At 39.4% G+C, this 27,587-nt stretch overlaps 3 protein-coding genes across 4 annotated transcripts in view; 2 read left to right on the top strand and 1 right to left on the bottom strand.

Annotated features, from left to right (window-relative positions):
- Window positions 1-27,587, bottom strand: part of LOC145477895 (dipeptidyl peptidase 1-like) — a 214,226-nt gene that overhangs the window by 12,300 nt on the left and 174,339 nt on the right. The window contains exons 2-4 of one of the 2 annotated variants that reach the window (XM_081455764.1): window positions 9,773-11,152; window positions 8,504-8,726; window positions 7,948-8,195 (exon numbers count right to left, since the gene is read on the bottom strand). In XM_081455764.1, coding sequence (XP_081311890.1) covers window positions 7,948-8,195; window positions 8,504-8,726; window positions 9,773-10,187 — 886 coding nt within the window. In that variant the 5' untranslated portion in view covers window positions 10,188-11,152. Of the gene's footprint in view, window positions 1-7,947; window positions 8,196-8,503; window positions 8,727-9,772; window positions 11,268-27,587 lie in introns of those variants that run through there. The other variant, XM_081455763.1, reaches the window with a different exon arrangement.
- On the top strand, window positions 12,726-20,918 carry LOC145480073 (uncharacterized). The gene is made up of 6 exons (XM_081458553.1): window positions 12,726-12,758; window positions 15,012-15,132; window positions 15,937-16,015; window positions 18,247-18,346; window positions 19,060-20,263; window positions 20,896-20,918. The coding sequence occupies exons 1-6, from the start codon at window positions 12,726-12,728 to the stop codon at window positions 20,916-20,918; spliced, it is 1,560 nt and encodes a 519-aa protein (XP_081314679.1).
- LOC145467919 (tetratricopeptide repeat protein 28-like) lies at window positions 20,987-23,877 on the top strand. The gene is made up of 2 exons (XM_081451556.1): window positions 20,987-22,616; window positions 23,170-23,877. Exons 1-2 carry the CDS (start codon window positions 21,160-21,162, stop codon window positions 23,186-23,188), a joined length of 1,476 nt encoding a protein of 491 aa, XP_081307682.1. The 5' UTR covers window positions 20,987-21,159; the 3' UTR covers window positions 23,189-23,877.

Below are 27,587 nucleotides of genomic sequence, written 5' to 3'. Positions count from 1 at the left end.
CCACCTTATTAGTTTGTGATTACCGTCGATGTGCCAGAGGGCGTTTGGAGTTGGAACATTGTACTTTCTTCTGTAGATTGCTGAACGCCAACGTAAAACCGTACCAACAGGATCAAGGGTGCGAAGACAATTTCTCACTCGCCATCGTTGAATATTTAGTCCTCTACTTCTCAGAGCACCAAGCAGTCGGGCCTGTCCGATATTAGGAGTTAGTTCTTGGATTTCTTGAACAATTCTCTCCAAATCAGAATCTGAAATCTGAGTTCAGCTTGACTCTTCATGGTCGGTCATGCCATACATCAATCTCCTCCTTCGAAGGGTGCTGTCACTTACACCAAGTAAGTCGGCTATCGTTTTCCATGGAAAATGCATTTCTCTTAAAAAACGTATTTGATCTTCCTCAATGACATAACGAGGGCGTCCGGGACCACCCTTTCTGGAATCAGTTCGGCTGCTGTATGCCCTTTCGCCAACGAAGTCTGACATTTCTGCATTGCTGTAGCTGAACACTCAAGTTTCTGACTTTAATCAGAATCAGGTTCAGGACGGACGAAACATCAGTTAAATCGTCATTATTTTCAATATCTGAGATGAGTAGCTGAATGGTCTCTGCAGCAGTAATCAATCGATCAGCAGCCTGGTCAATATCCTCAAAGCCCAAGTTATTGTATCTCTCTGCTTCCCCGAATGTGGATATTGTCGACAGCAGCAACTTAAAATTGTCAAAGAATAAAAACAACCCATGTTCGTTGCGTTCTCTTGCAGGGTTTCGAGCCATAATTATTGCTGCTTCCTCAAACGATAGATAGTGGCAGCCATCTTTGTTTGATTTTGGGCGCAATGCATTGTGGACGTCATTAAAAATTCGAAAGTTGAGCATATAAAAAGTGTTTAGTTGACCATATAAAAAGTCGAGTTGACCATATAAAAAGTGTTTAGTTGACCATATAAAAAGTCAAGTTGACCATATAAAAAGTGTTTAGTTGACCATATAAAAAGTCAAGTTGACCATATAAAAAGTGTTTAGTTGACCATATAAAAAGTCGAGTTGACCATATAAAAAGTCGAGTTGACCATATAAAAAGGCGAGTTGACCGTATAAAAAGTCCAACAGACCATGGAAATATGTAGGGAATATTGACTGGTTCGGCGCCCCATACATTTCATTTCATTTTTTTTATTTTTGTCACACATGATGTTTTACGATTTTACCGAGGAATACCATGTAAATGTAAATAATGCACTAGAATTAGCCAAACAGAGCGTGCATCATATCGGCTTAAAACACAAGCCATATATAATAAATGTAGGTAAAAGATATTTTTATGACAGAGAACTGGACAGGGCAAGAACTTCTTCTTTTGTAAATATATTAGTTCCTCTCAGCCCTGTCAAAATGTCTCAGGAACCTTCATTTTTGCAACCTAGAGTCCATTATTTTCCACCATACCTAACACAGAAGCTCACCAAATCCTTACTAATAACTAACATGGGTTTATCTCTGGCCTTTACTTTGTACCACATGTCTATTCTGATATCCTGCCTTAACTGCTAGAAACAATTTTGACAGAGCTGTTTCAACAGTTTCACTTAAATTGATTTCCAGTTAAACAGCGCTGCATGTAGCAGTGTAATAATGAGTATGAACTTTATGGAGGGTTTTAAGTGCTTGTTTTTTTTTTCACGATTACAGAAGACAACAAAATATACCTGTGTATACATTATAACCTGGTGTTGGTGTTGGTTGTGAATCGTAGTTCATATTAGTCATCCTATTACAGGTAAGGGGAAAAGTTCAGAAAGTTCAGAACATCTCTTCCCCAGCATTTGAGTGCCTCCTTTGCTAAAATTAGTCACGCTTTAATTGTTATCAGTCCCTATGAATTCATAGAGAATTACCACCTAATGTGGAAGTCCTTTCTTCAAGTGAAGGAAAATGACACTGCAAAAAGTTACAAAAAAAAAAAGTTACAATGAAAGTAAAAAGAATTGTGAATGTTGATCAGGACTTGGTGTACATTGTACATCATGTAAAGGTATTTGGTTAGTGCCAAAGGCATAACATTTCATGTATTTGCTTTTTCAGGACAAATGATACAACAGGGATGTTTTAAAAGATGTGATCAGAAAAATAATGACTATCGTCCAGGCAGCACCAGTTAATGGATGGCGTATACAGACAGTAAGAGGTACTGTAAGCATCACCAGGTAATTAAGTTAGTTTTATACTTATGACTTCTTGTACTTGGATTTTGTGTCATTTCATCATAAGAATAGGTAATGAAAGATGCATTAGTTGATGCAATTTATTTTCGAAGACAAACTTAAAAGTCTGTTTATGGTGGATACCTGCGATGTGTTAATTGAATGTAAAGCAAACACACTGTTATAGATATACGTGCATCAGTTAATATTGAATAATCTGAAATTTCGGCGAGTTTGAAAATATCTGTGACAGTTGTGAGGTGAGGGCTGTTACATGTACACGTAAATGGCTCATGCGCGATTTTTCACTTGTTATCATTTAGCTGTCAATACACCGAATGCAAATATGGCGGACCGCTCGGTTGTCGCCCGGGACGAGTCGCATGCAAGCGAAGCTAGCTAGTCAGGCTTTCATGTTTTGTTTTGACAGAAAAGTCTTGCTTCGCCGTCGATCTGGTCTGTTCTTGTTTCGCCCTCCCTATAAATTGTTGTGTTCCTGAATACCACCAGAAGGAATTGTATGAAATCTTCCACAGCAGAGAAAGTGTATTTTTTTTTTTCGTTTCCGCGGTCGCCTCTCAGGGAAAACAGACGAAGGAAAGTAGTTCACGATCGCCGAGGGAACTGTTGAAGTTTGTTCTTTTCACTGGATACAACAATGGGGGCAGTCGAAGTTCATTCGCTTGGTTATTACACCGTAGTATTTGTTTCGTCCGATTCCGTGCGAGTGGACGCGAAGTCAACTTCTTCCTTTGAGACAGAGGATGTTTTTCAAGAGGAGCTTTTCTTTACTTTCGGGAAGGTACTGGCCATGTAAATCGTGTTGGAACACCACCAGACACTGCATAAGCTCCTCATTTATACGATTTTTGTAAGATCTTCTAATGTAAAATGTAGCAAACAAACTTTAGTTCCTGCAGCGATCGTGAACTCCTTTTCTTCGTCTCAACGAATTGGATTGATCCACTATTTTCCCTAAGCATAAGAGGCGAACGGTGGAAAATTTACATCCCTTCTCGTGGCGTTCAGAAACACAGCAGCTCGTAGCCACAGCTAAATAAAACTGACCAGATCGACGACGATATTCAAATCTATGCTCAAGCGTAAATAATTGTTAAACGTTAACACTGCAAGCTTAAACAAATTTTCTTCATGCTTTCTTTTATTCGGTCATCCTTAATTGAGAAGGGATTTGCTGTTTGATATCCAAATGTAGTGATATGCATATTGTGTTTATAATGTAGATTTCCTCGTTTTATTTTGTTGTTGTTCAATTAGGTCGGTTTGCTGAAATGTCTATAGTCGAGTAGGCGGTTACGCATGTAGACCCTGTCGACAAATAAAGTTCTACTTTGATTTCGATTTGCTATTTCATTTTATTAGTGCCACTGCTTTTGGTTGGCGGTTACATGGCCCCTATTTTCCTAATGAGAGGTTATTCCCCAGTGCAGTATTTACATTTAAGGAAATGTTCCATAAAAGTGAGATAGTACTAATTAGAAAAAAATACTTGGGAAGCGCTTTACTCGGTTATGAACAGCGTAGATGACATTTACATACCTAGAAAAAGTTTAGGACGTAGAACTCCTTGCCCTGACCATTTCTCGGGAATAAAAATCACTTTCATATCCATACAAAATTTAGTTGGCGAGAGTAAGCGAGCCACTTTTCTGGAGAAGCATTGTCAAAACAAAACAAAACATCAAAGCCTAACCAGCATCGCTTTCATGCGACTCGTCCCGGGTGCCGACCGAGTGGTCCGCCATATTTGCATTCGGTGTATATGTTCTGTAAATCAATTTTAATAGTCATCTGTTAGTGTGCAACAATCTACAGCAATATTTAACCAAATAATGTATAGTGTATATTAATTAACCAAATTATGCTGTTTTCAGTTGGCCAATGCTACTACATTGTAATGTGATCTTGAAGCGCACAAATTTACAAACATGCCTAGTGTCAACTTGTCAAATGTTTGAACTGGCCAGACAGTCTAGATTATAAAACTTTCTGAAAGTTGTCATTACCAGGTAAGATATTTCTGAAAGCATGTTTTGTAATTAATGATTTCTTCTCAGACATTGTTTTCTTCAAGAAAAGATTCGTACTCCACATAGAGATTTTTTTCTTTAAGAGCTCCCTCCTCCTGATACTTTGGAATTTCTAATGAGTGGCCATGAATGGGTGTTAGGTGTGAATATCTTCTGGAACTGCACATTCAGATTAAGTCAGCAAGAACATCAGTATTTATCCTGACAAAGTCTGATTTTCAGTTATATGTACAACCAAACAGCCTGGATAGCCCTTTGATTGGGACTGTGCACCTTGTTGTACTGCAGTGTTCCAGTTTCTTGTTTAAAGCAAATTGCATTTGCTCTCGAAAGCAAGTCGCCAAGTTCATAACAGTTATATATGTTTGCTTTTCATCTCAGGGCAGAGCCTGCCACTGTGAAAGTTTGGGTACCATCATCCTAGCATTTGATTCACTAGTGTAGACACTTAGTAAACAACTAACAATAAAGTACACTGTATAACAGTGAAATGAATGTCATCTGTAGGTAATAAATTACAATTGATATGTCTTTGTATGTTCACAGGAGTTCAAGTAGCAGCTATATACAGTATGATTACATCCCTGTTCTGGTAAGTCAATGTATAAGCAGTGTACACATGGGCAGCCTGGATTGAAAAATCAAAGATTTTCAAAGCAACCATGGCCAGGTGAGATATTTCTAAAGAAATATAAATTCAAGGTCCTTATGATTGCTTATAGGGATTGATTTGTATTGTAAACAATATCTTACTGAGTGTAATTTGTCTTGTGTACTAATTGTTGTAGAACACAGTGACCACTGTTTTCACAGGGATATTAAAAGTGAAAAGTTTCATAAAAAAATGCACTGGGGACAAATTAAATCATCATAGATGCAGCTTCTGAGAGATCCCCAATATTAATGGGACATACATTGTACATACATGTAAAAGAGCTCAGTAATTTATTACTTAAGATTTTAATGCTTTGCTTGGTTTCTCTGTATTTACAGACAACTTGATGCCATGGTAATTTCTGCAATAAGTTCATTGAACAAACTGACTTGGAAGTTGAGTTCTGCAACCCATACTGTTTGTAGTAATATCATAGCTGTAACATTGTGACAGATACACTGTATTACATTTTTAAGAAACACCTATGATACATATATTAACTAATTATTTAAAGTGCCTGTTAAATTTATCAGTTTTTCTTAGAGATACGTTGCTCATCATGTCATGATTTGTTCAAATAATTGCTTTTTTGGCTTAAAAATGATATTTATTGTGCTTGGTTTATGGTGCTCGTATATCAATTTTGTGATAAACTGCATTGGGCATGGCATAAATTAACATTTTGCCAACACAAAATGGAGAACTAGGTCTAAAGCAGAGTTGCAGGATCATTATTTTTGTTGTAAGAAAGAGTTGAGAAATTTGTGACATTCTACGGACAGCCTTACCATTTGCAATGTCCAATAAGGTTAATTTGCTCCCTAGTGTTGTACAAATAGTGTTCTCTAAATTTTAAATTATTTCAATTGTTGTTTAAATGATTGCCTTAGAACCCCATGTCCAGCTTTGGTGCATGTAGGATACTGATGTATTGTTTATCCATTTTGTTGTAAATTATCTTTAATTGATGTGCCAATCAAAGCATATCTTGGATGTGTTGGGTTTGTCTGACAAATGTACCTATGCCTCATAACCTTTTAGGGAGGCGCAGTGACCTCATGGTTAGTGCCCTCGTCTCCGGATTGAGTGGTCCAGGTTCGAGCCCTGGCCGGGGACATTGTGTTGTGTTCTTGGGCAAGACACTTTACTCTCACAGTGCCTCTCTCCACCCAGGTGTATGAATGGGTACCGGCGAACTTAATGCTGCGGGTAACCCTGCGATGGACTAGCATCCCATCCAGGGGGGAGTAGAAATACTCCTAGTCGCTTCATGCTACAGAAACCGGGATAAGCTCCGGCCTGATGGGCCACTTGGCTCGCATGCAGACTTTACCTTTTTACCTACCTCATAACCTTTGAGTGCATTTGTTGTGTAGTGCAGACAGAATACATGCACATAATATAACTTATTCATAGCTTACTTATAATTCTTGGTATAATTTAACATGATAGCAGAATTAATTAATGGAACCCAATAACAGCTCCTGCAGTCCACAATCTCAGTCGAGAAAAAGAACAAATCACATTGGAATTGAATAATAAAATTATATCAGAAGCCTATGCAAGTATTCATGATCAGCAACAAAATATCATATTGAGTTTGCTTATATTTATACTTTGAGAGATGGTGCAAACCCTTCCAGCAGGAGGAGACTCCATACAAAAATGAAGATTGCTAACTGTATCTTTGGGGCTCAAGTTAGAAAACAAAACTTTTTTAACTTTTCACATGTGTATACTATTTTGGTATTTTTGTGAGATTTCATTTGGTAGAGATTTGGGGACTGAGTATATTGTAACCACTGCATTTCAATCATGCCCCACAACGAAAAAATGTATTAACTTCTTGTTGTGTGGGAGTTCCCATGTTAAATAAGAAAGAATATAGTGATTAATAACAATGTCTTGTCTTTCTCAATAAGAATGAACAAGAAATGCCACTAAAAAGCACAGAAGACAGTTATGTTATGTGATCAACATTTTTGGTGGCTCCACTGAAATCTTTGAAATCATGGCTCTATTTTTATCATCACACCATCTTGCACCTCGATCTGCTGATGTAATCCTAGTTTAGGCTGAAACTATAAAATCGTTTGCAATTTACCTCACATACATGTACATGTTGGCTTATTTTCATTAGTAACAACATTCCAAAAACTAACTTTAGGCTTGGCTAAATCTATATATTAAACTTGTAGTCATGTCAATCCACGTCAGCCCTCTGTTTTAACTCCTATTCCCTGCGCCACCCCGACAAAAGCACCTTCTGGCCCACAATTCCCTATCTCACCCGAGACCCATATCTCCTGATCTGTACCCACTACCCTATACATGTAGCTAATCTTCCATGACCCCACACTTTGGCTCGGTTCTCCCTGTTCTGTTCTAGCTTTAACCCAATACTACGATCACAAAGCAGTTAACACCAGCTATGCAGGCTACTACTTCAGCTATCCCAAACCTAAACCCCCACTACATGATAACTATTAGCCATCTGCTTACTGATCCCTTTCCTCCTACGTGACACCCTCTGCTACCCAACCCCATTATCCCATCCCCCTGAGTCCAGTTTTATCCCAAAGCTGCTACTTGGCAGCATTCCCTATCTTTAAGCCCCTATTCCCCAAGCCTTTATTTATCACTATCCCCTTAGAGTCATATCCCAGGGCCTTTTGACTTCATAACTCCTATCCCTTGCCCATAGTAATCCAGTTTTGCAGGCCAATTCTCTTGGGAAAGATGGTCACTCACTCCCTAGTGTTGCATGACAAACTCATGAGAAAGCCAGAACTGCACAGGGGAGGATTGAGGATTTTTCTTAGGGGGGGGGGGGGATGCAGCAGTAAGGAATGTTGTAACTGACTGATGAGGTATACAAATTTTAAAAGCGAATGCGAAGAAGAAGGATTCATCTCATGGGGGGCACACCCCCTGCACCTTCCCCCTAGTTCCACCCCTGCTGGAATACTCCACCCATACCCTCTCCTTCCTGATTCAATTCCCTATTAATGAAACCTGCAACAACAAGTAACTTACCTCCTTCACAACCTTGAGAATATTCAGAACAGCTCACAATGTCTTGAGTAGAGAACACTGGGGTTTCAGTGACATTCGACAAAACACGAACACGAGCCTCAAACATTGCAAGGGTGCCAAAAGCATAACAACTACCGCAAGTGGCTTGATTTCTTACTGGACTGACATAGTTTTTCCCATCAACATCCCTCCAGTCAAACTCATCTGGAAGTGACTTTGCTTTTAAAAGATCTTCCTCTGTCACTTGGCTGAAAGATAAGATAATATAACCTTATTTAATTGCCTGATTTAATAAATTAGAATCTTATGTAACTGGTTTATATGCCTGTATTGTATTTCATAAGTTTAAAAATACATGGCATCAAAATTAGATATCATAGTTTAAATAAACATTTTTTTTTCAAGGTGGGAGAGCTCTGTAAGCTTGACAATGTAAGACTTACTAGAAAAAAAACAACAACAAAAAAGGAAAACTTGATTTAAGCAAAACACTGATACATGACACAATTTAGATGTGCAAAGCTAAAGGAGTTCTGTAAGAGCTTAGGCCACTCACCTTGGTTTGGGGAAATTAAACCTCTTTGGCCCACCTGCTCTGGAAATCAACTGTGCCACAGTCATCCCTTTATATTCATCATACACCACAGCTCTCCAGGCACTCTGTGCATTGTTTATTTCATTGACAAACACCGGATTAGGGATAAACTTCCTATTTTCAAGATCTGTCAACAGCTTCAAGTTTTCTTCTTTAGGTGGAACCTTCTCAGAGACTTTTTTTCCTGTGTTTTTAAAATGAAACACACAAAAAATAACGTACAGCTGACATCTTCACGCCGGTGTCATGTACCTGCAAGTCCCTTTTCCTGTTGCCAAATTTGTGAAGTTTGAGTACTTCTTCATTGACATAATCAATTTTGGAATCGTTGGCAGATTTCAGGGGGTGCAACATCTCTGACAATTTAAAACTATTCGGGGGAGGGAGTATACCCTGAAACTCCTCTCCCCTGTTCTTTTCTGTCACACCAACAGTTCTTATTTTGCTTTAACATTTTTTAAATTAACTTTGTTGGATGAGTTCAACAAGGTGGGATTTAAAATTTGATTGCTAAAGAACTTCCTCATACATATTTATGTGGGAAGTTTAAAATTATTCATATTTAACAGTGGGGATTCAAACTATTCGATTTTTTTTAATGGGGAGCTTAAATCTTTACACTTTTGTAAAGATATGAAAACAGTGAAAGCCCTCTAGGGATCGATATAGACACTTAAAAACTGTTTTGACAAATAGCTATAATTTTCTAATGGAATATTCATACACTATGAGTGTAACTCAAAGCAAGCAATTCAAAGAGGTTATTGTTGTAGGGTTGACTGAGCTGTTATACTTCATAACCCTTCCCGAAAACCCTAGTGACCATATTTCAATTCTCCACAATTAGATCATTTCACAGCAGTCTGACCTTTTCAAAATGTGTGTGCCATTAATTAACAGTAAAGCAATTTGTGCTCTCCTGCAGGTTTGAGGCATTTGTCAAATGAAACATCATAAACGCCTTTGAAAAGCGTTCTTAATATCTTCATTTAAAAGAGCAAACTTTGTAACCTATTCCACATATTTCAAGACTCGAAAAGCATGCCCTTGGAGGCAATGCAGACCCTTACGACCTCTATGGTACAACCCACTCCCCCTTAGGAAAATATGAAACAAACGGAGAAGTGATTGATCACGTAACCACCACCCCCCCCCCCCAAAAAAAGAAAGAACGAATAACCTCTTTATATATGGCATTGACGAATTCTTTTTAAGAAATAATGTACCTACCACTGTAGCATGCCCAGTTTCCGGGTTTGTATTTTGCAATGTCATGGCTCCAGCCGTTAAGTGTCCTGTCGCAGTAGCTAACAACTTTCTGGCCGCTTTTCTCGTAGGCAGAAAATGCAAAGTACACCTTGCCATTGATCTGAACTTCAAAACCTTGATTGTAGATCAAGGTCCAAAATCCAACATTGCCTTCATTATCAACTGCGACATCGGGAAAGAACAGTTGGACTTGAAGTTGCGACACAGCTTTGAACTCGGAACAGTTGATCGTGTTGTCGTGGCCTTCCTCTCCGATAGAAAAAAGCCACGTCCCTCTTATTTCTTCATACGTGCAGTTAGCGGGGGTATCTGCATTGACTGAAATGCAGGAGGAAAGCAGAAAAATGCACACCGCAGCAGCAAGGAGAAACGCCATTTGGTACTTTGAGATAAGGACTACACGCGACTTTTTATGTCACACAATTTACCTCTTAGGCACGTAAAGCACGTACAAACAAACACAGACGCCTTTGTTTGTATTGGATGTCTAGATCTCCCGGGGTGTGGAAAACACGGGGTCGTGTGGAAAACACGGGGCCGGGTCTGGTGGAAAATACGGGGTCTGGTGGGAAACTTGGGGTCTGATGGAAAACACGGGGTCTGGTGGAAAACACGCGGTCTAAGTGCAAAACAGGGGGTCTAAGTGGAAAACACGGAGGTATAGTAAAAAATGAGAAGTCGAAATTTTGTTAGTTTAAAATGCAATGAAAATCAATTCAGCATCTCGGCGTGAAACGCATTTCTCAAACATTTCGTGAGAAAGAAAACCATTCAAGGGCCAACGTCCGTGCAGTGGTATGTGTATGGGGCGTCTATTTTATTTTTCGCAGTAACTTGCGTGGACTTTTTTTACCTTTATAAAAGCAATATTAAAAACATAGGCACGCAAGGCGTGTAAGAATTATTATTTTTTTGTTTGTGTTAAGTGTCGGAGATAGGAGCATTCATGGAGCTGTTTACAGTAATGATTTGGTTAATTTGACAAGTTTTTTTTGGTTGCGATGTACAGCTAGAAAGAAACTGAGAATTTATGATGTACATGCGATGTTACGTCGGTCATGGTAAGATAGCTAAATAGTAAGCCATAAAATGTTTGACTGAACAAACTACGGCAATCTGACACGTCTCCAGATTAATGTACATACCATCTTATTTTCAAACAGGCAATTTGATTCGTTCTTTGATACAACCCACACTGTGATTGGTGAGACACGCGGACATGCATAACTCCCTCACTCACCGATCACATAGCCCTTCCAACCTCCAAGAGGAATTTTTGCTCAAAAATACTCAAGTTAAATAAGAGACCTTTTCGCATTTTATACGAGTCGTAAGTTTACCCTTTTTACACAACGCAACACAACACTACGTAACCGAAAATAGAAAGAAAGATAACAAAAACCTCTCTGACACGTTAAAAGTCTGATTTAATCAAATTGCACATTAACTTGGTGCTACGCAGTCTTCAAAGAATATTTGAGCAGTTTTCATACTTTTTACCTTAAAAAATATCGGACTCAAATGAATGTCATCAAATAAAACTATTAAACTGCTACTGCAGAGGCGTAAAAACCGTCCAGAAATGAGAGCTTTTTTATTTAATATCCTGGAAACAATAACCGATAACTTGTCAACTCTAATTGAATTTACTCCCATATAAAAAACAAAAGTGTTAAGTTACCATTTGTAACTAAAGATAGCAAACATCTTGTGGGAAAGAGTGGTGACGATTCGTCAGCTCTAATTGAATTTACTCCCTTGTGAAAAACAAGAGTGTCAAATTACCCTGTGTAACTAAAAAATAAAAATATCTCGCTATATTTGTATGCAACAAGAACACAACAATCGTTACCTGCACTTACTATTGTAAACATTAGAACTGTTTCAAATCTAAATAGTCTCGTCTCCTCTAAAACATGTCCTAAGAACTAGAAGCGACGATTGGTGACCTCTAATTTAATTTACTCCTTGTGAAAAACAAAAGTATCAAGTTACCTTTGTAACTAAAAATGAAAATATCTCGTGCCATCTGCATACTACTAACTCACGAACTGTTTCAAACCTCAAGGCCCATCTCGTTCTTAACTAAAATCCTCAGCCTAAACCACAGAAAATGTCGAAGTAAACCCAATATATGAATACTTCCTCCTCTTTTATAGAAGAATAAATATGGCCGTTCTGAACTCTATCGGGGTCGAATCTTCTCACATACTATTTACCTTTACAACAAGAAATTTGATTGGCTGTTTATAATAGATCCAATCTGATTGGTGTGACATACATCTCACTCACTCACTCACTCACTCACTCACTCACTCACTCACTCACTCACTCATTCACTCACTCACTCACTCACTCAATAATAAAGATTGTTTTGCTTAGTATCTTTAACTATGAAAAGCGACAGTTGCCGTATTTGCTCGATTAAAAGCCGGTTACCTGCAAGCTGGACCTCAAGAAATGCAACAAAAATTACCGTAGAATACAACGAATAAACAAATAAAATATGCCTGCCCAGCCGGGCCAAATTTGAAACAGAAGCTAAGGGAGCTTAAAGGGTTATTAATCGAGAAATAAACAAATAAAATATGCCTACCCAGCCGGGCCAAATTTGAAACAAAAGCTAAGGGAGTTTAAAGGGTTATTAATCGAGAAAATACAGTAACCTTCTTAATTGAAATGCCAGTTCCAAAATAAATTCTTGTGTTCTTTCAAATAAAACAGAAGTGCGGCGCAGTACTGTAGTTGCCTGCGTTAATTTCAGCGCGAATAATCTCCACTCTTACGAATGTGGATTTCGTTTTTGGTGTCTCCTTACACACGAGTTAACAAAAAAAAAATGTTGGTCTAGTGAAATCAAAATGTTATTCCCTTTACATTAACTATCGACTGGGACCTCACTAGCGATTCAGAAATGATAGAGTTCAGGTTTATAATTACTTCTGTGGTATTGTCAGGGACCGGTCATTATTTATCGCCTGGGGGTGGGGGAGGGGCGGCGGAGGAATTTTTTTTTGGGGGGGGGGGGTCATTGGATTTTTAGAATGACAGAAGGGAGGATCAGTCATAACTGAGAGCCCAAAAGGAGGATCACTAAATGTCACATGCCCATACAGACTTGGTGGACGGCTATTTGGCACTCTACACTGGAAAAGTTAAAATTTCCATGGACATGTCAATTTTCTTTGTAAATTACAATTTACATGTTGGGTTTCGTAAAATAAAATTACAGATAAAAATTTATAGATTTTAGTACAGCATGTTCATGTACTGTAAATAGCGATTTACATTGTCTCTGTCGACAATGGCTATTTGAAGAACACGTAAAATATTTTACGCACTTTTACAATATCTCCCGTTATAAAACACATGTAAATTGCTGTATTAAACATGTAAATAATTCAACCGAACGCTGTAGAAAGTCTGGAAATGTTATGTTTGTAACCCTGTAAAAACCATGTAAATGAAAAAATGGGGCCTGTAAGAAACGTGTAAAAACAATGTAAATCAAAAAAGGGGGCTGCAAGAAACACGTAAAAACCATGTAAATCAGAAAAGGGGACTTGTAAGAAACATTTAAAAACCATGTAAAGAAAAAAGGGAGGCTGTAAGAAACTTGTGTAAACCATGTAAACGGAAAACCTACAGGTTGTACGGGTGAGGTGGTGGTGGTGGGGGGGGGGGAGGGGGGGGTGTCTGTAAATAGCCTGTTAAACACATGTAAAAGGGGGAACCTTGCAAAGGCTGTGAGAACAATTTATATAAGATAGTGGGGGCTTTTCGAAAAACTGTATTGAAAATGTTAATGTAAAAAGGAGACTCTTTGAAAAAAGAGATCTGAATTTACGAGAAGGCCTGCTTAAAGATCGGTAGTCAGTAATATTGTTCGCCCTTTGTCATTAGTCGTTTAACCTCATTCAGACCCTCCTTAAACCCTACATAAACCATGTAATGGAAAAGTGGGGTCATTTAATAGAACTCTCGTGTAACGGTTCAACCAACGGGGACTGTTCAAATGATGTAAATTCCAAGTTATCGAAAAAATGGAACTTTCACTGCACGAAATAGCAAATTTACTCAACTTAACGACTAGCGTAAAGTTGCCGGTAAAGTTGGAGAGAGCTTTATGGCAGTATTAGGCCCCAGTTATATGGTCTGGGGTACCCAAGACAGCTCTCCCTCGGAGACAACTTTATCGAGCGTTTATATGTGAAAACGTTGTCCCTGTAGTCCGAGTCAAAACTGACCCTACACGAGTATTCATAACTGGCCGTTATTGAAAAATCAAATGTTCAAGTATCTCTCTTTCTTTGAGTTTTCCTAGGTGATTCGATCAAAGAGGCTTTTGCGGAGTTAATTTTCACTTCTTTGATACAAATTTCTGCTGTAAATACTAAATCTAGACATTTCGTGACACTCGCCACGCCGAGAATTGTCTCGGTTAGGCGAGCCAAATTGTTTATATGAAGAAAAGGTTGTCCCGTCTGCCAGGGTCACCCTACCTGCCGAGGCGAGACAACTCGCCCACCCGAGTTGTCTCGCCCCCCGACGGGTTCGCAATCCTCTTGTAAACGGTTGGTTGAGTTTTGCAAAGAAATAAGTGAAAAGTTTCCTCGGCCAGGGTGATTTGGGGTGGGGTTGTTTCGATTAACAGAGACCATATAAATGGGGCCTTTAAAAGGCGCGTATAGTTAAAGTGTAACACCGCCAAAAAGCTCCGTAACTCTACTGTGGAGCCCCCTTTTGCGTTGAAGCCAGAGTTACAATCCTCTAAAGTCTCAGTGTGTGCAATAGTATGCTTTAAATTGAAGTTGCGTAAGAAGGTTTGCACAAAACTAAATCGCTGCATTGATCGACACTGCACTAAGCTGTCTTCTTGTGAACTTTCCGCGCACCCAGAACGACGACAAAACTAGAATTTTTACTGCATGCACATGCAGACGTCCCAAGCTCACGTCTCGAGAAAAGCGAAAAATTAATTCTCGGACACGTACGTACGTATTGATTCATGAAGGTCCATGAAAGCGTCACGTGTTGTCTGAGTCCAAGGCGGAAAGAGCCCTGGTAACTGAGTTAAAACTGAACCTCTCCCCACCCCCCCCCCACCCTTCCCCGCCTCACCCCTCGTGATCTACAGCGCATTGTTGTTGTTGTTGCTGATACTGAGTTTTAATACCGCTGTTGTTTTTATTCACGGTAGGTTATTACATGGGTTGATAAAGACTCTACTAAACATGACTGGCAAGCGGTTTCCAGTCCCTTAGATGTTGGTGAAGCGGCTGCAGCTGTAGATATCGCACACAGCTCACTGAAAACTCCAGGTAGGATGTGGCCATTATTTAGCTGTTGAGTTGTCTTAGCTTTTGCACACCTACGTCCGTCAATGAGATAACACGGGTCTTAATTAGCTTTGCCATTAATAATTATTAATCAATTATTAATTAACTAGTAATTATTTAGTTAATTGGTGATGAATTCAACGCCAATATTGGGGATTGGTCTAAAAGAAGGAGTACAATGCCCTCTCATTTCGTCAACCTCTGTTTTGTTCATTGTTCGTGCCTTCCTCTCGTTTTTCTCGTCAGTCTCGTAAAAACAATTTTTTTTTTTTGTTTGGGTTTTTATTAGCCCTGATTATTTCCCAACCTTTTTCTCACCACGGGACAAGAACTTCAGTTAACTAAGTCTTATAAGCCACTCTCTGGGAGAACCAAAATTAGCGGCATGAAAAGTTACTCAAAGATTTTATCCAGTGGTAAACTATGGCGCTTTTTATTGGTTAATGCTGTCTATTGTTATAGTCTTTTTAGATAAGCTCTTGCTATTGGCTCAGAATCAGGCCGTATCTCTCTTTAATCCTGGTGCCTGAATGAAGACACAAATAGAGGTGACCAATAGATTCTTCTTCAAGCTTTGGAACAATCGTATCCTTGTTTATGAAAAGCTGTCTACGTTCGAAAGCTACGGAATGCGTTATTGTTTTGTAAGTTTTCGTAGATTTATTAAAGCTAATGGGTTAATGTAGAGGGAGAGGCTTGTACTGAAAAAAAAAGTCACCCGGCACTTATAAAAAAAGTCTTATTTCTTCCAACGGTTTTTTCTTTTACGTTACGTGTCGTATGCAGGATCTGTCACGTGCTCGCCGTGCGACGGTTGCGATGGAGACGAAAAAGAGACTTTGGCGACAGCTTATGTTTACAGCTGGTAAGTTGTGGCTTGGATCACAGTGTTAAAATATTTGATGTGACTGTTTCAGCGTGACTAGTTGTGTTACTTTCACGCAATACTACCCTGAAATTACTTACGCCTACATTCAATGTAAGCGATACAGTTTGGATCAAACTGCGGCCGCAATGTGGAGGCCTCTACACAGGCGTTGTGCTTTTAGTTGACGACAGCGCTTCCTTCGTGTCAACGTAGCGAAGGGTCTCTCTTTTTGCTGGATGACAGCACAACCTGTTTAAAATCAATAGAACAGAAAACAGACTACAAAGATCAGTAATGAGACTGAGAATATAAATTGCGACGCCTTTTATTGAAATAAGACGATTCAATTTTAACGTGAGCTATCCAGAAGCTTTTATTTTTTTGACGTTTTTCGTTACAACAAGTGACGATGACGAGTCGCTGTTCCCAATGATAATTTTTTTGAAATCTATTTTCAGTTTCGTTGCATGTAGTACTATTGTCATATTGTTCACGTTTTCCTGACCGCATACCTCGCGCGTGGAAACCTAATTTTTTTCGCATACTGTTTTTACAATGGATGACAGCACAACCTGTTTCAAATCAATAGAACAGAGAAGAGACTACAAAGATCAGTAATGAGACTAAGAATATAAATTGTGACGCCTTTTATCGAAATATTTTTTTGTTACAACAAGTGAGGATGACGATTCGCAGTTCCCAATGATAATTTTTTGAAATCTATTTTCAGTTTCGTTGCATGTAGTACTAGTGTCATATTGTTCACGTTTTCCTGACCTCGTACCTCGCCCGTGGTAACCTCATTTTTTTCGCATATTGTTTTACAGCGACCTCACGAAAATAAAACCAACAGGTGTGACAACGTTACATCGATATCAGTCAGGCAGCTAAGTGTTTAAAATAACCATTCACAATTTACCCCGGAAGAGGTTCATGGATCATCTGCCATTGGTTGCAGGCATGATCTTTTGTCACTGTGCTGTTTTAAGAGGAGCCTCGTTGACCAATACCTGATTTCTTCTATTACTGAGCTCTTAAGCAGACGGGTGATGAGAATATAGTCAATTGGCGGACATACTATCTTGAGTTACTGTTTTACCCGGTGCCCTACCCATAGTCGCAATTCAAAAGCTGTGTCTACTGCCTTGATCACCTGCAATATCAAATCACTGATATGATGTCGCCGGATGACCGAATTTGGGTACAGTAAATGCCTAATCGTACCTTTTTTGTTACCCTTCAGTAGCAAACAGCAGATTCTTTTGCTCTCCCCAAGGGTATTATGGCTCAACCAAGTCTGGCTAGTCTCAACCAAACCGCCTGAAATACCATCAAAACATACCAAAAAGGTTCTATTAGGCATACATTCCTTTAGAGTTAATGTTTTTGAGAATGTGGTGGTTTATCGGGAGAATTTGTTTTCATCGCCTGATCGTTTTGTTGGGGCTTAAGCCAACAGGTATAATCATAAGTATGGATTGCTGGTTACGGTGCGGACTTGTCGCTAATCAAGTTTTCCTCCGGGAGTCACGTTAGTCGAGTTCCTGGCCTATTAGGAGGCGAGACTCGTGTCTCTCTTTTCCCCAGCCCTCTCCATTCCACCCCGACCCTATTCCAGACCCACCCTCGCCACCCCTCCAATTGTGCGTGTGACATTTTTGGTTTTTGCGTCTTTTTTCGCTTCTCACTCCAAAAAGTAAGGGAAAGGAAAACTGTGGTTGGTTTGTCTACATCTTCACGCCATATTGATGTTATACGGCAATCTGTCTTCTTTGAATAAATACTTGGATCATTCTTTTTTCCTCCAAAAACGAAATACTGTACTAATACTTAATATCGTATTTTTGGGAAAGTGTTTTAAAAATAGGTCTGAAAAAATGCTCTTTACATTTGCCTCTAAATGCATTTTTAAATAAACCTTTTAAAAGCAATGGTAACGCAAAAAAGCTTGTCTTGAAAGTAATTCAGAGCAGAATAATTTCAGTAGTCTCTAAATCGCTAACTAACGCGTTTTATGTAAACGTTCAGGATGGAAGATTATGCGTGCCCATCTCACAATAAATACAAAATCATACTTACAAGTTAAAGACAAGCATTCCAAAATTTCAGTTTTTTTGGAAAACGAAAACTCTGACATGTCAAACTTGAAAATTTCATTTTCTAATTTCCTCGCGCAGCGTCTGATTTTATGAATTATTTACGGATATCCGGTGTTTTACTTTCCAAAGCGAACAGTGTAAAACAAACCTGACAGTAAAGTTTACTCCATGCTGGGAATACAAACTGAACTTCAAGCTTTTATTTCAACATTCACTGAACATTGGCGAGGTGAGTACAACTTGTCTTGAATTGTATGTTTTAATTTAACAATCTTTACCAGCTGAAGTAAAGGGAAAAATATTGTTTGGCCAAGGTATAAATACAGGCGAAATGTTCCCTGTACTTTAGGTAAAACCTCATGACAATAGAACAGTAATTAAGAAAAACGTTTTGGGCGAATGGGAGACTTTGGCACTACGCTTGTAGCCTTTTATTCGCTAAAGTGAAAATATCAGTATTAGCGGTGACTAGAAAAAAATTGTTTGTCTATTTTTTGAGTTGAATTGATTTAAGGATTGTAGGTAAAGAAAGAACAAATTAAGAGGGAATATCATTTCATTTGTCGTTCACCGTAAACGCCATTCTTCAACTCTGTTGAAAAGCTTATTCACTTATGGACTTCATTGATCACTCCGCCTTTAACGAGGTTGATCATGAATTTACTCATGAAAAGTTTCCTATAGCCAAAGTCGATTTGTACATTCCAACATTTTGTGGTTTTTGAGCGAATGGGAAATATTAAGTACAAAAGTAAAAAATTGAACTTGTACCGTTTATTTATTTAGTCCATCAGACTTAAGATATAATGCACAGATTTAGAATGGTAATATGCTAAAATTTGGCTTTTTCGAGTCCCTACTCTTCTTCGTAATGGCACAAAGTTCATTACGTAATGCGTAAAAATTCTACAATCAGCCTTAATTACTTGCTTTATATTTCAGTTACAAGACTTACTGATAGAGGAAGACGTCATGAATTACGTAGAAGAAATTTTACATGCTATCTGTATAGCCTTAGTTGTTGCAAATTTCCTTCTCAACACTAGTCGTGCTTTAAAAGCCATCGAGTTATGCAAGGAAAGCTTGGTTCTGCTCAGTAACAAAGTGCTAAGTATAAAAAAGCCATTACGGCAAAGAATGTACGGAACAATCTATCATACCATGTTTCAGGCGTACCGCCGTGTTAGCGATCACACAAATGCAATAGCGTGCGGCAGGAAACTTCTCACCTTTTACTGCGAGTGTGGTGATACAGGCAAAGAAGGTGCGCTTAGCATAGCACTGGCACAGATATATGAGAGTCAAAGTATGTATGTTGAGGCAAAAGAACTTTATGAGAGAGCAATCCCTCTGATGCAAAAAACAGGTAACAGAAGAGGAGAATCAATCGCTTTTGGACACCTAGGAAATGTGTTTGTTTCCCTCGGTGAATATGTCAAGGCTAAAAAATATTATGAAAAAGCACTTGCGATCAGCATGGAAATTGGTGATAGACAAGGAGAAGGATCATCCTATGGAAGCCTAGGAATTGTGTTTCGTTCTCTCGGTCAATATGTCAAGGCTAAAGAATATTATGAAAAAGCACTTGCGATCAGCATGGAAATTGGTAATAGACCAGGAGAAGGATCATCCTATGGAAGCCTAGGAAATGTGTTTCGTTCCCTCGGTGAATATGTCAAGGCTAAAGAATATTATGAAAAAGCACTTGCGATCAGCATGGAAATTGGTGATAGAGCAGGAGAAGGATTATGCTATGGAAACCTAGGAACTGTGTTTCATTCTCTCGGTGAATATGTCAAGGCTAAAGAATATCATGAAAAAGCACTTGCGATCAGCATGGAAATTGGTAAGAGAGCAGGAGAAGGATCATCCTATGGAAACCTAGGAAATGTGTTTCGTTCTCTCGGTGAATATGTCAAGGCTAAAGAATATTATGAAAAAGCACTTGCGATCAGCATGGAAATTGGTGATAGAGCAGGAGAAGGATTATCCTATAGAAACCTAGGAACTGTGTTTCGTTCTCTCGGTGAATATCTCAAAGCTAAAGAATATTATGAAAAAGCACTTGCGATCAGCATGGAAATTGGTGATAGAGCAGGAGAAGGATCATCCTATAGAAACCTAGGAAATGTGTTTCGTTCTCTCGGTCAATATGTCAAGGCTAAAGAATATTATGAAAAAGCACTTGCGATCAGCATGGAAATTGGTAATAGACCAGGAGAAGGATTATGCTATGGAAGCCTAGGAAATGTGTTTCGTTCTCTCGGTGAATATGTCAAGGCTAAAGAATATTATGAAAAAGCACTTGCGATCAGCATGGAAATTGGTGATAGAGCAGGAGAAGGATTATGCTATGGAAACCTAGGAACTGTGTTTCGTTCTCTCGGTGAATATGTCAAGGCTAAAGAATATTATGAAAAAGCACTTGCGATCAGCATGGAAATTGGTGATAGACCAGGAGAAGGATCATGCTATGGAAGCCTAGGAAATGTGTTTACTTCTCTCGGTGAATATGTCAAGGCTAAAGAATATTATGAAAAAGCACTCACGATCAGCATGGAAATTGGTGATAGAGCAGGAGAAGGATTGTGGTATGGAAACCTAGGAAATGTGTTTACTTCTCTCGGTGAATATGTCAAGGCTAAAGAATATTATGAAAAAGCACTTGCGATCAGCATGCAAATTGGTGATAAAATTTCAGAAGGACATCTTTACGTACTGGAAGGCTCTTTTCATAGATCCCTTGGTGATAAAGATAAAGCTAAATCCTGCTTTCAGAAAGCACTTGCGATTGCAGTTGAAATTGGTGACAGAACAAATGAAGCAAAAAGCTGCCTCAACCTTGGGGGAATACTTCAATCTCGCGGCGATCATGACGTGGCCGAAGAATATCTTGAGAAAGCACTGTCAATAAGTGAAAATATTGGACACGTTGAAACTGAGTTTGCTTGCTATTGTAATCTTACATTGAAGAAGTTATCACGAAACAACTTCCCGGACGCTTTTTCCCTTTTGTTTCGAAGTATTGAAAAATCCGAAAAAATGCGAGGTTTTCTTCAAGACAGTGACCAATTAAAAATATCCTTTGCGGACATGCATGTTTTTCCCTATCAGCAGCTCAGTAAATTGTTTCATAGTGCTGGAAATCCTCAGGCTGCTCTTTATGCTGCAGAGCTTGGAAGAGCTAGAGCCTTAGCAGACTTGATGGCAACTCAGTACTCTGTTGAAAATCGCATATCAGCTGACCCGCAATCATGGACTGTTGTTGAAGATGTTATGAAGACCGAAAGTAACTCTACTTGTCTATACATTTCTTATTTTGATCAAACAGTGTTTTTGTGGATTCTCAAGACAAACGGAGTCATTCAGTTCCGAAAACTTCAAGTGGATAAAAAAACTCTTTACACAAGATTAGCACAGGTTGCTGAAAATTTGGATGAATTTTTTGCTATCATGGCTGAAAGCTTCCGAGACTTTGGTATTTTACCCGAGGAGGTCTGCGAAGATCGATCCTTGAATGACAATAACACTGAAACAAATCCTGAATCTTGTCAGGAAGAGAGTCCCGCAACTTTGCGACAAGGTAAGCCTGGGAATACGGATGATCCCGAACCGAGTTTAACATTGTTCTACGAACTGCTCGTCAATCCTGTATCGAACTTCCTTGACGAGCCTGAAATCATCATTGTTCCTGATCGCAACCTGTATCGTGTTCCATTTCCAGCTTTACTCAGTGAAAGTGGGAAATATTTATCGGAGCGTTTCAGAATCCGCGTGGTTCCTTCTTTGTCGACTCTGAAGCTCATTCAGGACAGTCCTTCAGACTATCACTGTCAGACTGGTGCTCTGGTAGTGGGTGATCCTGATGTTGGTGTGGTGATTTACAGGGAAGAAGTCAATAAAAAGTTCGTACCATTGCCAGGTGCAAGAAGGGAAGCGGAGATGATCGCACGACGGCTGGGCGTTTGGCCTTTGTTAGGACAGGACGCAACAAAGAAAGCGGTACTTGAGAAGCTGAATTCAGTGAGTCTGATACATATTGCTGCACATGGTAATGCTGAAAGAGGAGAAATTGCTCTTGCCCCCCTACATCCGGTCGCTCCAGGATCTACCACACTAGCTGGAATTCCACAAGAAGACGACTACCTTCTGAAAATGTCCGACATTTTAAAAGTTAAGGTGCGAGCTAAACTGGTGGTACTAAGCTGTTGTCACAGTGGTCGTGGACAAATTAGAGCCGAGGGAGTTGTTGGAATCGCTCGCGCGTTTCTAGGAGCCGGTGCACGCTCAGTGTTAGTGGCACTGTGGGCTCTAGACGACAGTGCAACAAAGAAGTTGATGAGTCGTTTTTACGAGCACCTTGTTCATGGAGAAAGTGCCAGTAAATCTCTTCACGCGGCCATGAAGTGGATGAGAGATCACGGCTTTACGAAGGTTTCAAGGTGGGCACCGTTTATGCTAATTGGAGATGACGTGACATTTGCGTTTGAAAAAGAAAGGTATGTTTCTAATGACGAAGAAAAGGTTTCATAAATCTGGTCAGTTAATTACTCATTAGGCTTGATTTCAAGCCGTTTTGTGAGCCCGCGACTGGAAATCGAGCCTAGTTACCTATATGACTTAAAGAAAAATTGAAACTCCCAACTTTTCTTCTTTCGTGTTTACAAGAGCAAAGTCTAGCTATGCTGTACACAAAGGAGCTACAGAAGTGTATCAACATGTGTTAATTTCCAATTATTGAGAATCTTTATTTTAAACAAAGGACTTTCTTGTGCGGCACACTGAGATCTCTCATTCCTGTCATCTCTCGACCGTAAATTTGGTACTTATGTTTAAACGGTAAAGTGTTCTCGTACCATTGCCTAGCTAGTGCTGGGAAGGAAGAGACGATGGGACGCGTATATCTGCAACTAGTTAAACTGTATTAATCATCTATATGAATATATATATATATATTTTAATGCTTTATCTTTTGCTTAACAGAAACTACTGTTACACAATGGTTAGGATACTTTAGATATCCTCAAATTACTTTTTTTTTTGGTGTTATAGGAAACAAAGACCTCGCTGATGAAATATTCCATAGAAATACGAGAACAAGATATGAACCAAGAAAGACCAGGAACTTCTGCAAGGACAGTGTAAAATAGAAAAGACAATGCTGCATTGATTTTCTTTTATGGCCATTGTCTGTTACGAGCACAATTGTTTATTTTTCCTCAGAAGCAGAAGAGAAAAGTACGCTTCTTTGTTGGCGTGATTGTAAACTGATGTTTTTGTTGTCGAAAATAATCAGACATATCTCTTAAGAAGGCTAGCATCTGTCAAGCGACTTTGTTGCTTAAAGTTGATGCAATTAAGTTTCTTCGATGGGGAAAAGGGGAGGGGTGCTCATGTGAAAGGGGTGGGGATATTCCTTGCTGTCTCTTTTAGGATTGTCAATTGTGATTGTTTTTTTTAGCACTTAAGCCTTAAAGGTAACTTTGCAGTTTCCGAACACTTCGGATGTTAGTTGCTGGTATGTGAACTTACATCAGTCACACGGTTCTTAGTGGAACGGCGGAATTCTACCGGCTGTAAAATCGAATGTAGCCACCTGTTCCGGTGATTAAAATTTCTCCACATATAACAATAAATTAAGACTTGCACACTGAGACGTTTGAAGAAGAAAATAGTCTTTTAATTAAAAAGGTGACACAGCGCTACTTGCTACATCTAATTTTATGATTATAAACAACTCATTTTCCGTGTTACTTTGCCCCCCCCCCCCCCCCAAAAAAAAAAGAAATGCATGAAATCGCATCTTACGCTGGCTTGCCCCTTCGGAAGAATCGGGCCCGCCTGTTATGCTTTATTGGACGCCTGTGAAAACTTCTGCTAAGAACCCTGATCAGATATCGAGAATCGAAGCCGACACGGATCAAGAGCCTGAACCATTGCGGCTTCATTAGTCTGTAAGTCAGCATCATAGTTAGAAATATTACTATCGTATGACCGTTAAAAGCACTAAATATACACGTCGAAAGGTGAATATGTGTGCGAAGACATTGAGGGAGGGATCACGAAATTTATTAATAGCTCTGAGGGGGATACTTCAATAAAATAACATTTAAAGGTGGGGTAAGCTAAATGTTTACTGTCTTAAGCCGAAAATCCTCCGCCACCCCCCGGGCGATGAGTAATGATTGGTCCCTTAGTCGCGCTGAACGCGCAGGTCTACGGTCGAAAGTGATTATTTGTATAGAAAGGCTCTTTCATGGTTAAAGATACTAAGCAAAGCAATCGTTATTTTTTCATTATTTCTTTCTCAAAGGTATAAAAAAAAAACCCACGTAAGTTACTGCGAAAAATAAAATAGACGCCCCATGCAAAAGAAAACCACTGCACGGCATGTTGGCTCTTGAGCTTTTGAATGGTTTTCTTTTCACGGAATGTTTAATTTGCTTTTTTGATCGAAAAACGCGTTTCACGCCAAGATGCTGAATTGATTTTCATTGCAATTTAAAATAACAAAATTTCGACTTCTCATGTTAGTGAGGAAAATTTATATTTTGGCGAAACAATGTTTCCCCGTGTTTTTCACTTAGACCTCGTGTTTTCCACTTAAACCCCGTGTTTTCCATCAGACCCCGTGTTTTCCACCAGACTCCGTGCTTTCCACACCCCGTGTTTTCCACACCCCGCGACCCGGGATCCCGAAACCCGTATCCCGGGACCCCGGCCCCGCGTTTTCCATCTAGCCAGGTAAAATAGATACAAGGGCACAAGACTAAGACTAAATAGAACTAAAAACCATTTTTCGTCTGAGACGGATGTGGAAATAACGCGAGCTGTGATTGGTCGGTGACCGATGTTTCACCAATAAAAAACGTGTACAAGCAAAGAGTTTTGATCATTTTTTCGATGTTTGCGCCTAAAATAACCCAATTTTTCTTTTTGGTCTTGGTTTTGGTTTGGGTATCAGTTGCAATTTTTGGCTTTTTCCTTTTTTTTAAGCATTCGGTTTTCGGTAAGAAAACTACAAAAGAGGATTTTTGTTTGGTTTCCTAGTTCCCAGACCTCTTTATATCACCTCGGTCATTCATTTGGTCCAGACAGGAGCCATAATCGGGGACGGAGACCGTAAGCGCGCGCCATTTCAACTATTGGGGTTGTCCCCATGATATGGGACAATAATTCTATTTTTAGGACAAATTGCGCCATCACCTGCGGCACACGCGCGTGCATGCTGCGAGGATTTTTGCGGATGTCGCGCGGGGGAAATGACGTCCGAAATTCCCGAAATGTTTCATGTTTTTGCCCCACAACTCAACGCGTTTACGTCTGTTGGAGTTTTGCTTAAGTATTTTCGTCGTAAGCTGCTCCAGTTTGAGTGAAGTAAGACAGTGTCGAATTTAGGTATGTTCCGCTGTAAGCTTATATATATCGCTGACCAAGTTGTGTACCGACTGATGCTTCTTTTACATGAGCTGTACATTACTCCACTTTAAATTTCACATATGTTGAAGATTAACAGCTTTTCCATTACACAGCAAAAAACTAGCTGGATATATTTAGATATAGCAGAGCTTCAGGACTTCATAGTTTCATAGCTCCTCTTGCCACACGCTTGCGAGGAATTTGTCAGTCTATCGCGACCGAAAAGTAAAACAAAATAATTGCTAGTTTGAGTTTCGCTTGAATTGTAAGCAACGCTTGATGTTTCATCGAGGCTTAATAACTTTACGTCCGTAGATACTGCTCAGTTTTATTCGTGTAAAATCCAGTAAATTCTCTGTTGTCGACGAATGAGAGCGCCCGCCGATGCGTGTTTTGTACAGTCAGTAAACATGACAAATTGTACTTCCGCCGCACTTTCGTGTGAAAGCGTACATCGAACTCAAACAATAGCTCTATAGTTTTTAAATATGTTTAAGATTGATAAATGTTTGAGAACACATTAAAAGCTAAGCTGAAAATATGTGAATAAAGCAGAAACAATCAGCAAAGTTACGATGACGCTTTCTTTAATCAACTTGGAATAACGATTTCGATTTTGTTGATCGAGTTATAAAAACTCCTTGTCTATTTTCATTTTCGCAGTGTAAAACTTCACTATGCTTATGTTGAAGAAACACATATGATGTTAGTAGCCTTTTTTGCATTCGTGAAATTTGTTGCAGCATCTCAGCACAAAAGATAACGAAAGAAGTCTTTGTCAAGATTTGTTGACAATTGAAAACACCGACTCGGACTTGAAAGTGCACGAGCTGCACTATGCAAATGAGCTAATTGTACGCGTCAGACTTTCCTTTGAAAAACCTTTGCAAACTCACCAAACAAGCAGAGACAATAAGAAACCATCAAAACAGGTTTTGGTTATGATTAAACATTGTCTGAGAAACTCACAAATTAACTCGATACCAGAGTAGAGAGTTTTCTTGCTATATTCTTAAGCATACGCGTGAGCTTACAACTAGCGTGAGCAGATCTTATTATTCATTCCCAGCGCGAGATTGAAGTCTTGTTTTCGACCCTGAAAAACCCACCTTTTCCGTTAGCTCAGAGCATTAAACTACATATAAGCGCCCTGGTTCGTATTCCCTTGCCTTATTCCCTGCCATCGCTGTGAAAAATACGCAAGAGAATCTCTAACTCTCACCATTTGATCACGCAACTTGACAACATCCACGCGAGAGCCCCTGACATGTGCGTGAATCCGCGCGGATATATGACGTCAGGATGGCGCAATTTGTTCTAAAAATAGAAAAATTGTCCCATATCATAGGTGCGCGCGAATCCCGAGACTTACGGTCTCCGTCCCCGATTATGGCTCCTGGTCCAGATGAATTCTACACGAATCAGAAAAAAAATCCATTTAGAAATTAGAATTATCTTTTTCTCTATACCAAGAGCGCCATTTGAAAACTCTCTACTACAGCAGCGACGAGAAACGATATCTGGAACACACTTCGACATGGGACTGCGCATGACTTGTTATGTCACGCGATATACTCGAATGTTTCTCACCCAATCGAGTTCGCACCCACCGAGTTTGCGCCTCTGAACTCATTATAATCTTTCTATTTCGAGTTCGTCTTCACCTTCAATGGATTAACGAACGAGAAATAAAGATGTTTTGTTTGACTTTGCTTCAATATCAGGCCCTAAGAGAAATATAAATTTTAAGCACTTGATCGCCAGTTGAATCGATGTGGGTGCGAACTCGGTGGGTGCTGAACAGTCCAGCTACCACTCGAATTCACGACAACAAATCAAACTCGGAGCTCAGAGGATGATTCTGCACTGGATATGCCAATCTATTTATAAACACAGTAGCTATGCAAAAACTTTCAGATAAAAAATGGAAACAAACGTACAGAAACTAGACTACCATATAAACACACCATGATGGATGTGGAAACAACGCGAGCTGTGGCTGGTCGGAGTGGTAGAGGGGCGTTGAAGTTTTCGGTTTCACGATTTGCTTT

The sequence above is a fragment of the Orbicella franksi genome, chromosome 2, assembly GCF_964199315.1.
Source record: "Orbicella franksi chromosome 2, jaOrbFran1.1, whole genome shotgun sequence".
NCBI lineage: Eukaryota > Metazoa > Cnidaria > Anthozoa > Scleractinia > Merulinidae > Orbicella > Orbicella franksi.
The sequence above is the reverse complement of the archived record's forward strand: the minus strand, read 5'-3'. Positions and strand labels throughout refer to the sequence as shown.

What these genes read in the sequence shown, in the direction of transcription:
- LOC145467919 (XM_081451556.1), top strand. Translation starts at nt 21,160, where the DNA reads ATGCGAGGTTTTCTTCAAGACAGTGACCAATTAAAAATATCCTTTGCG.
- LOC145480073 (XM_081458553.1), top strand. Translation starts at nt 12,726, where the DNA reads ATGATAGAGTTCAGGTTTATAATTACTTCTGTG. An exon ending in CAGCTCACTGAAAACTCCAG is followed by an intron (nt 15,133 to 15,936) that starts GTAGGATGTGGC and finishes TGTCGTATGCAG; the next exon opens with GATCTGTCACGTGCTCGCCG. An exon ending in ACAGCTTATGTTTACAGCTG is followed by an intron (nt 16,016 to 18,246) that starts GTAAGTTGTGGC and finishes TACTTTCCAAAG; the next exon opens with CGAACAGTGTAAAACAAACC.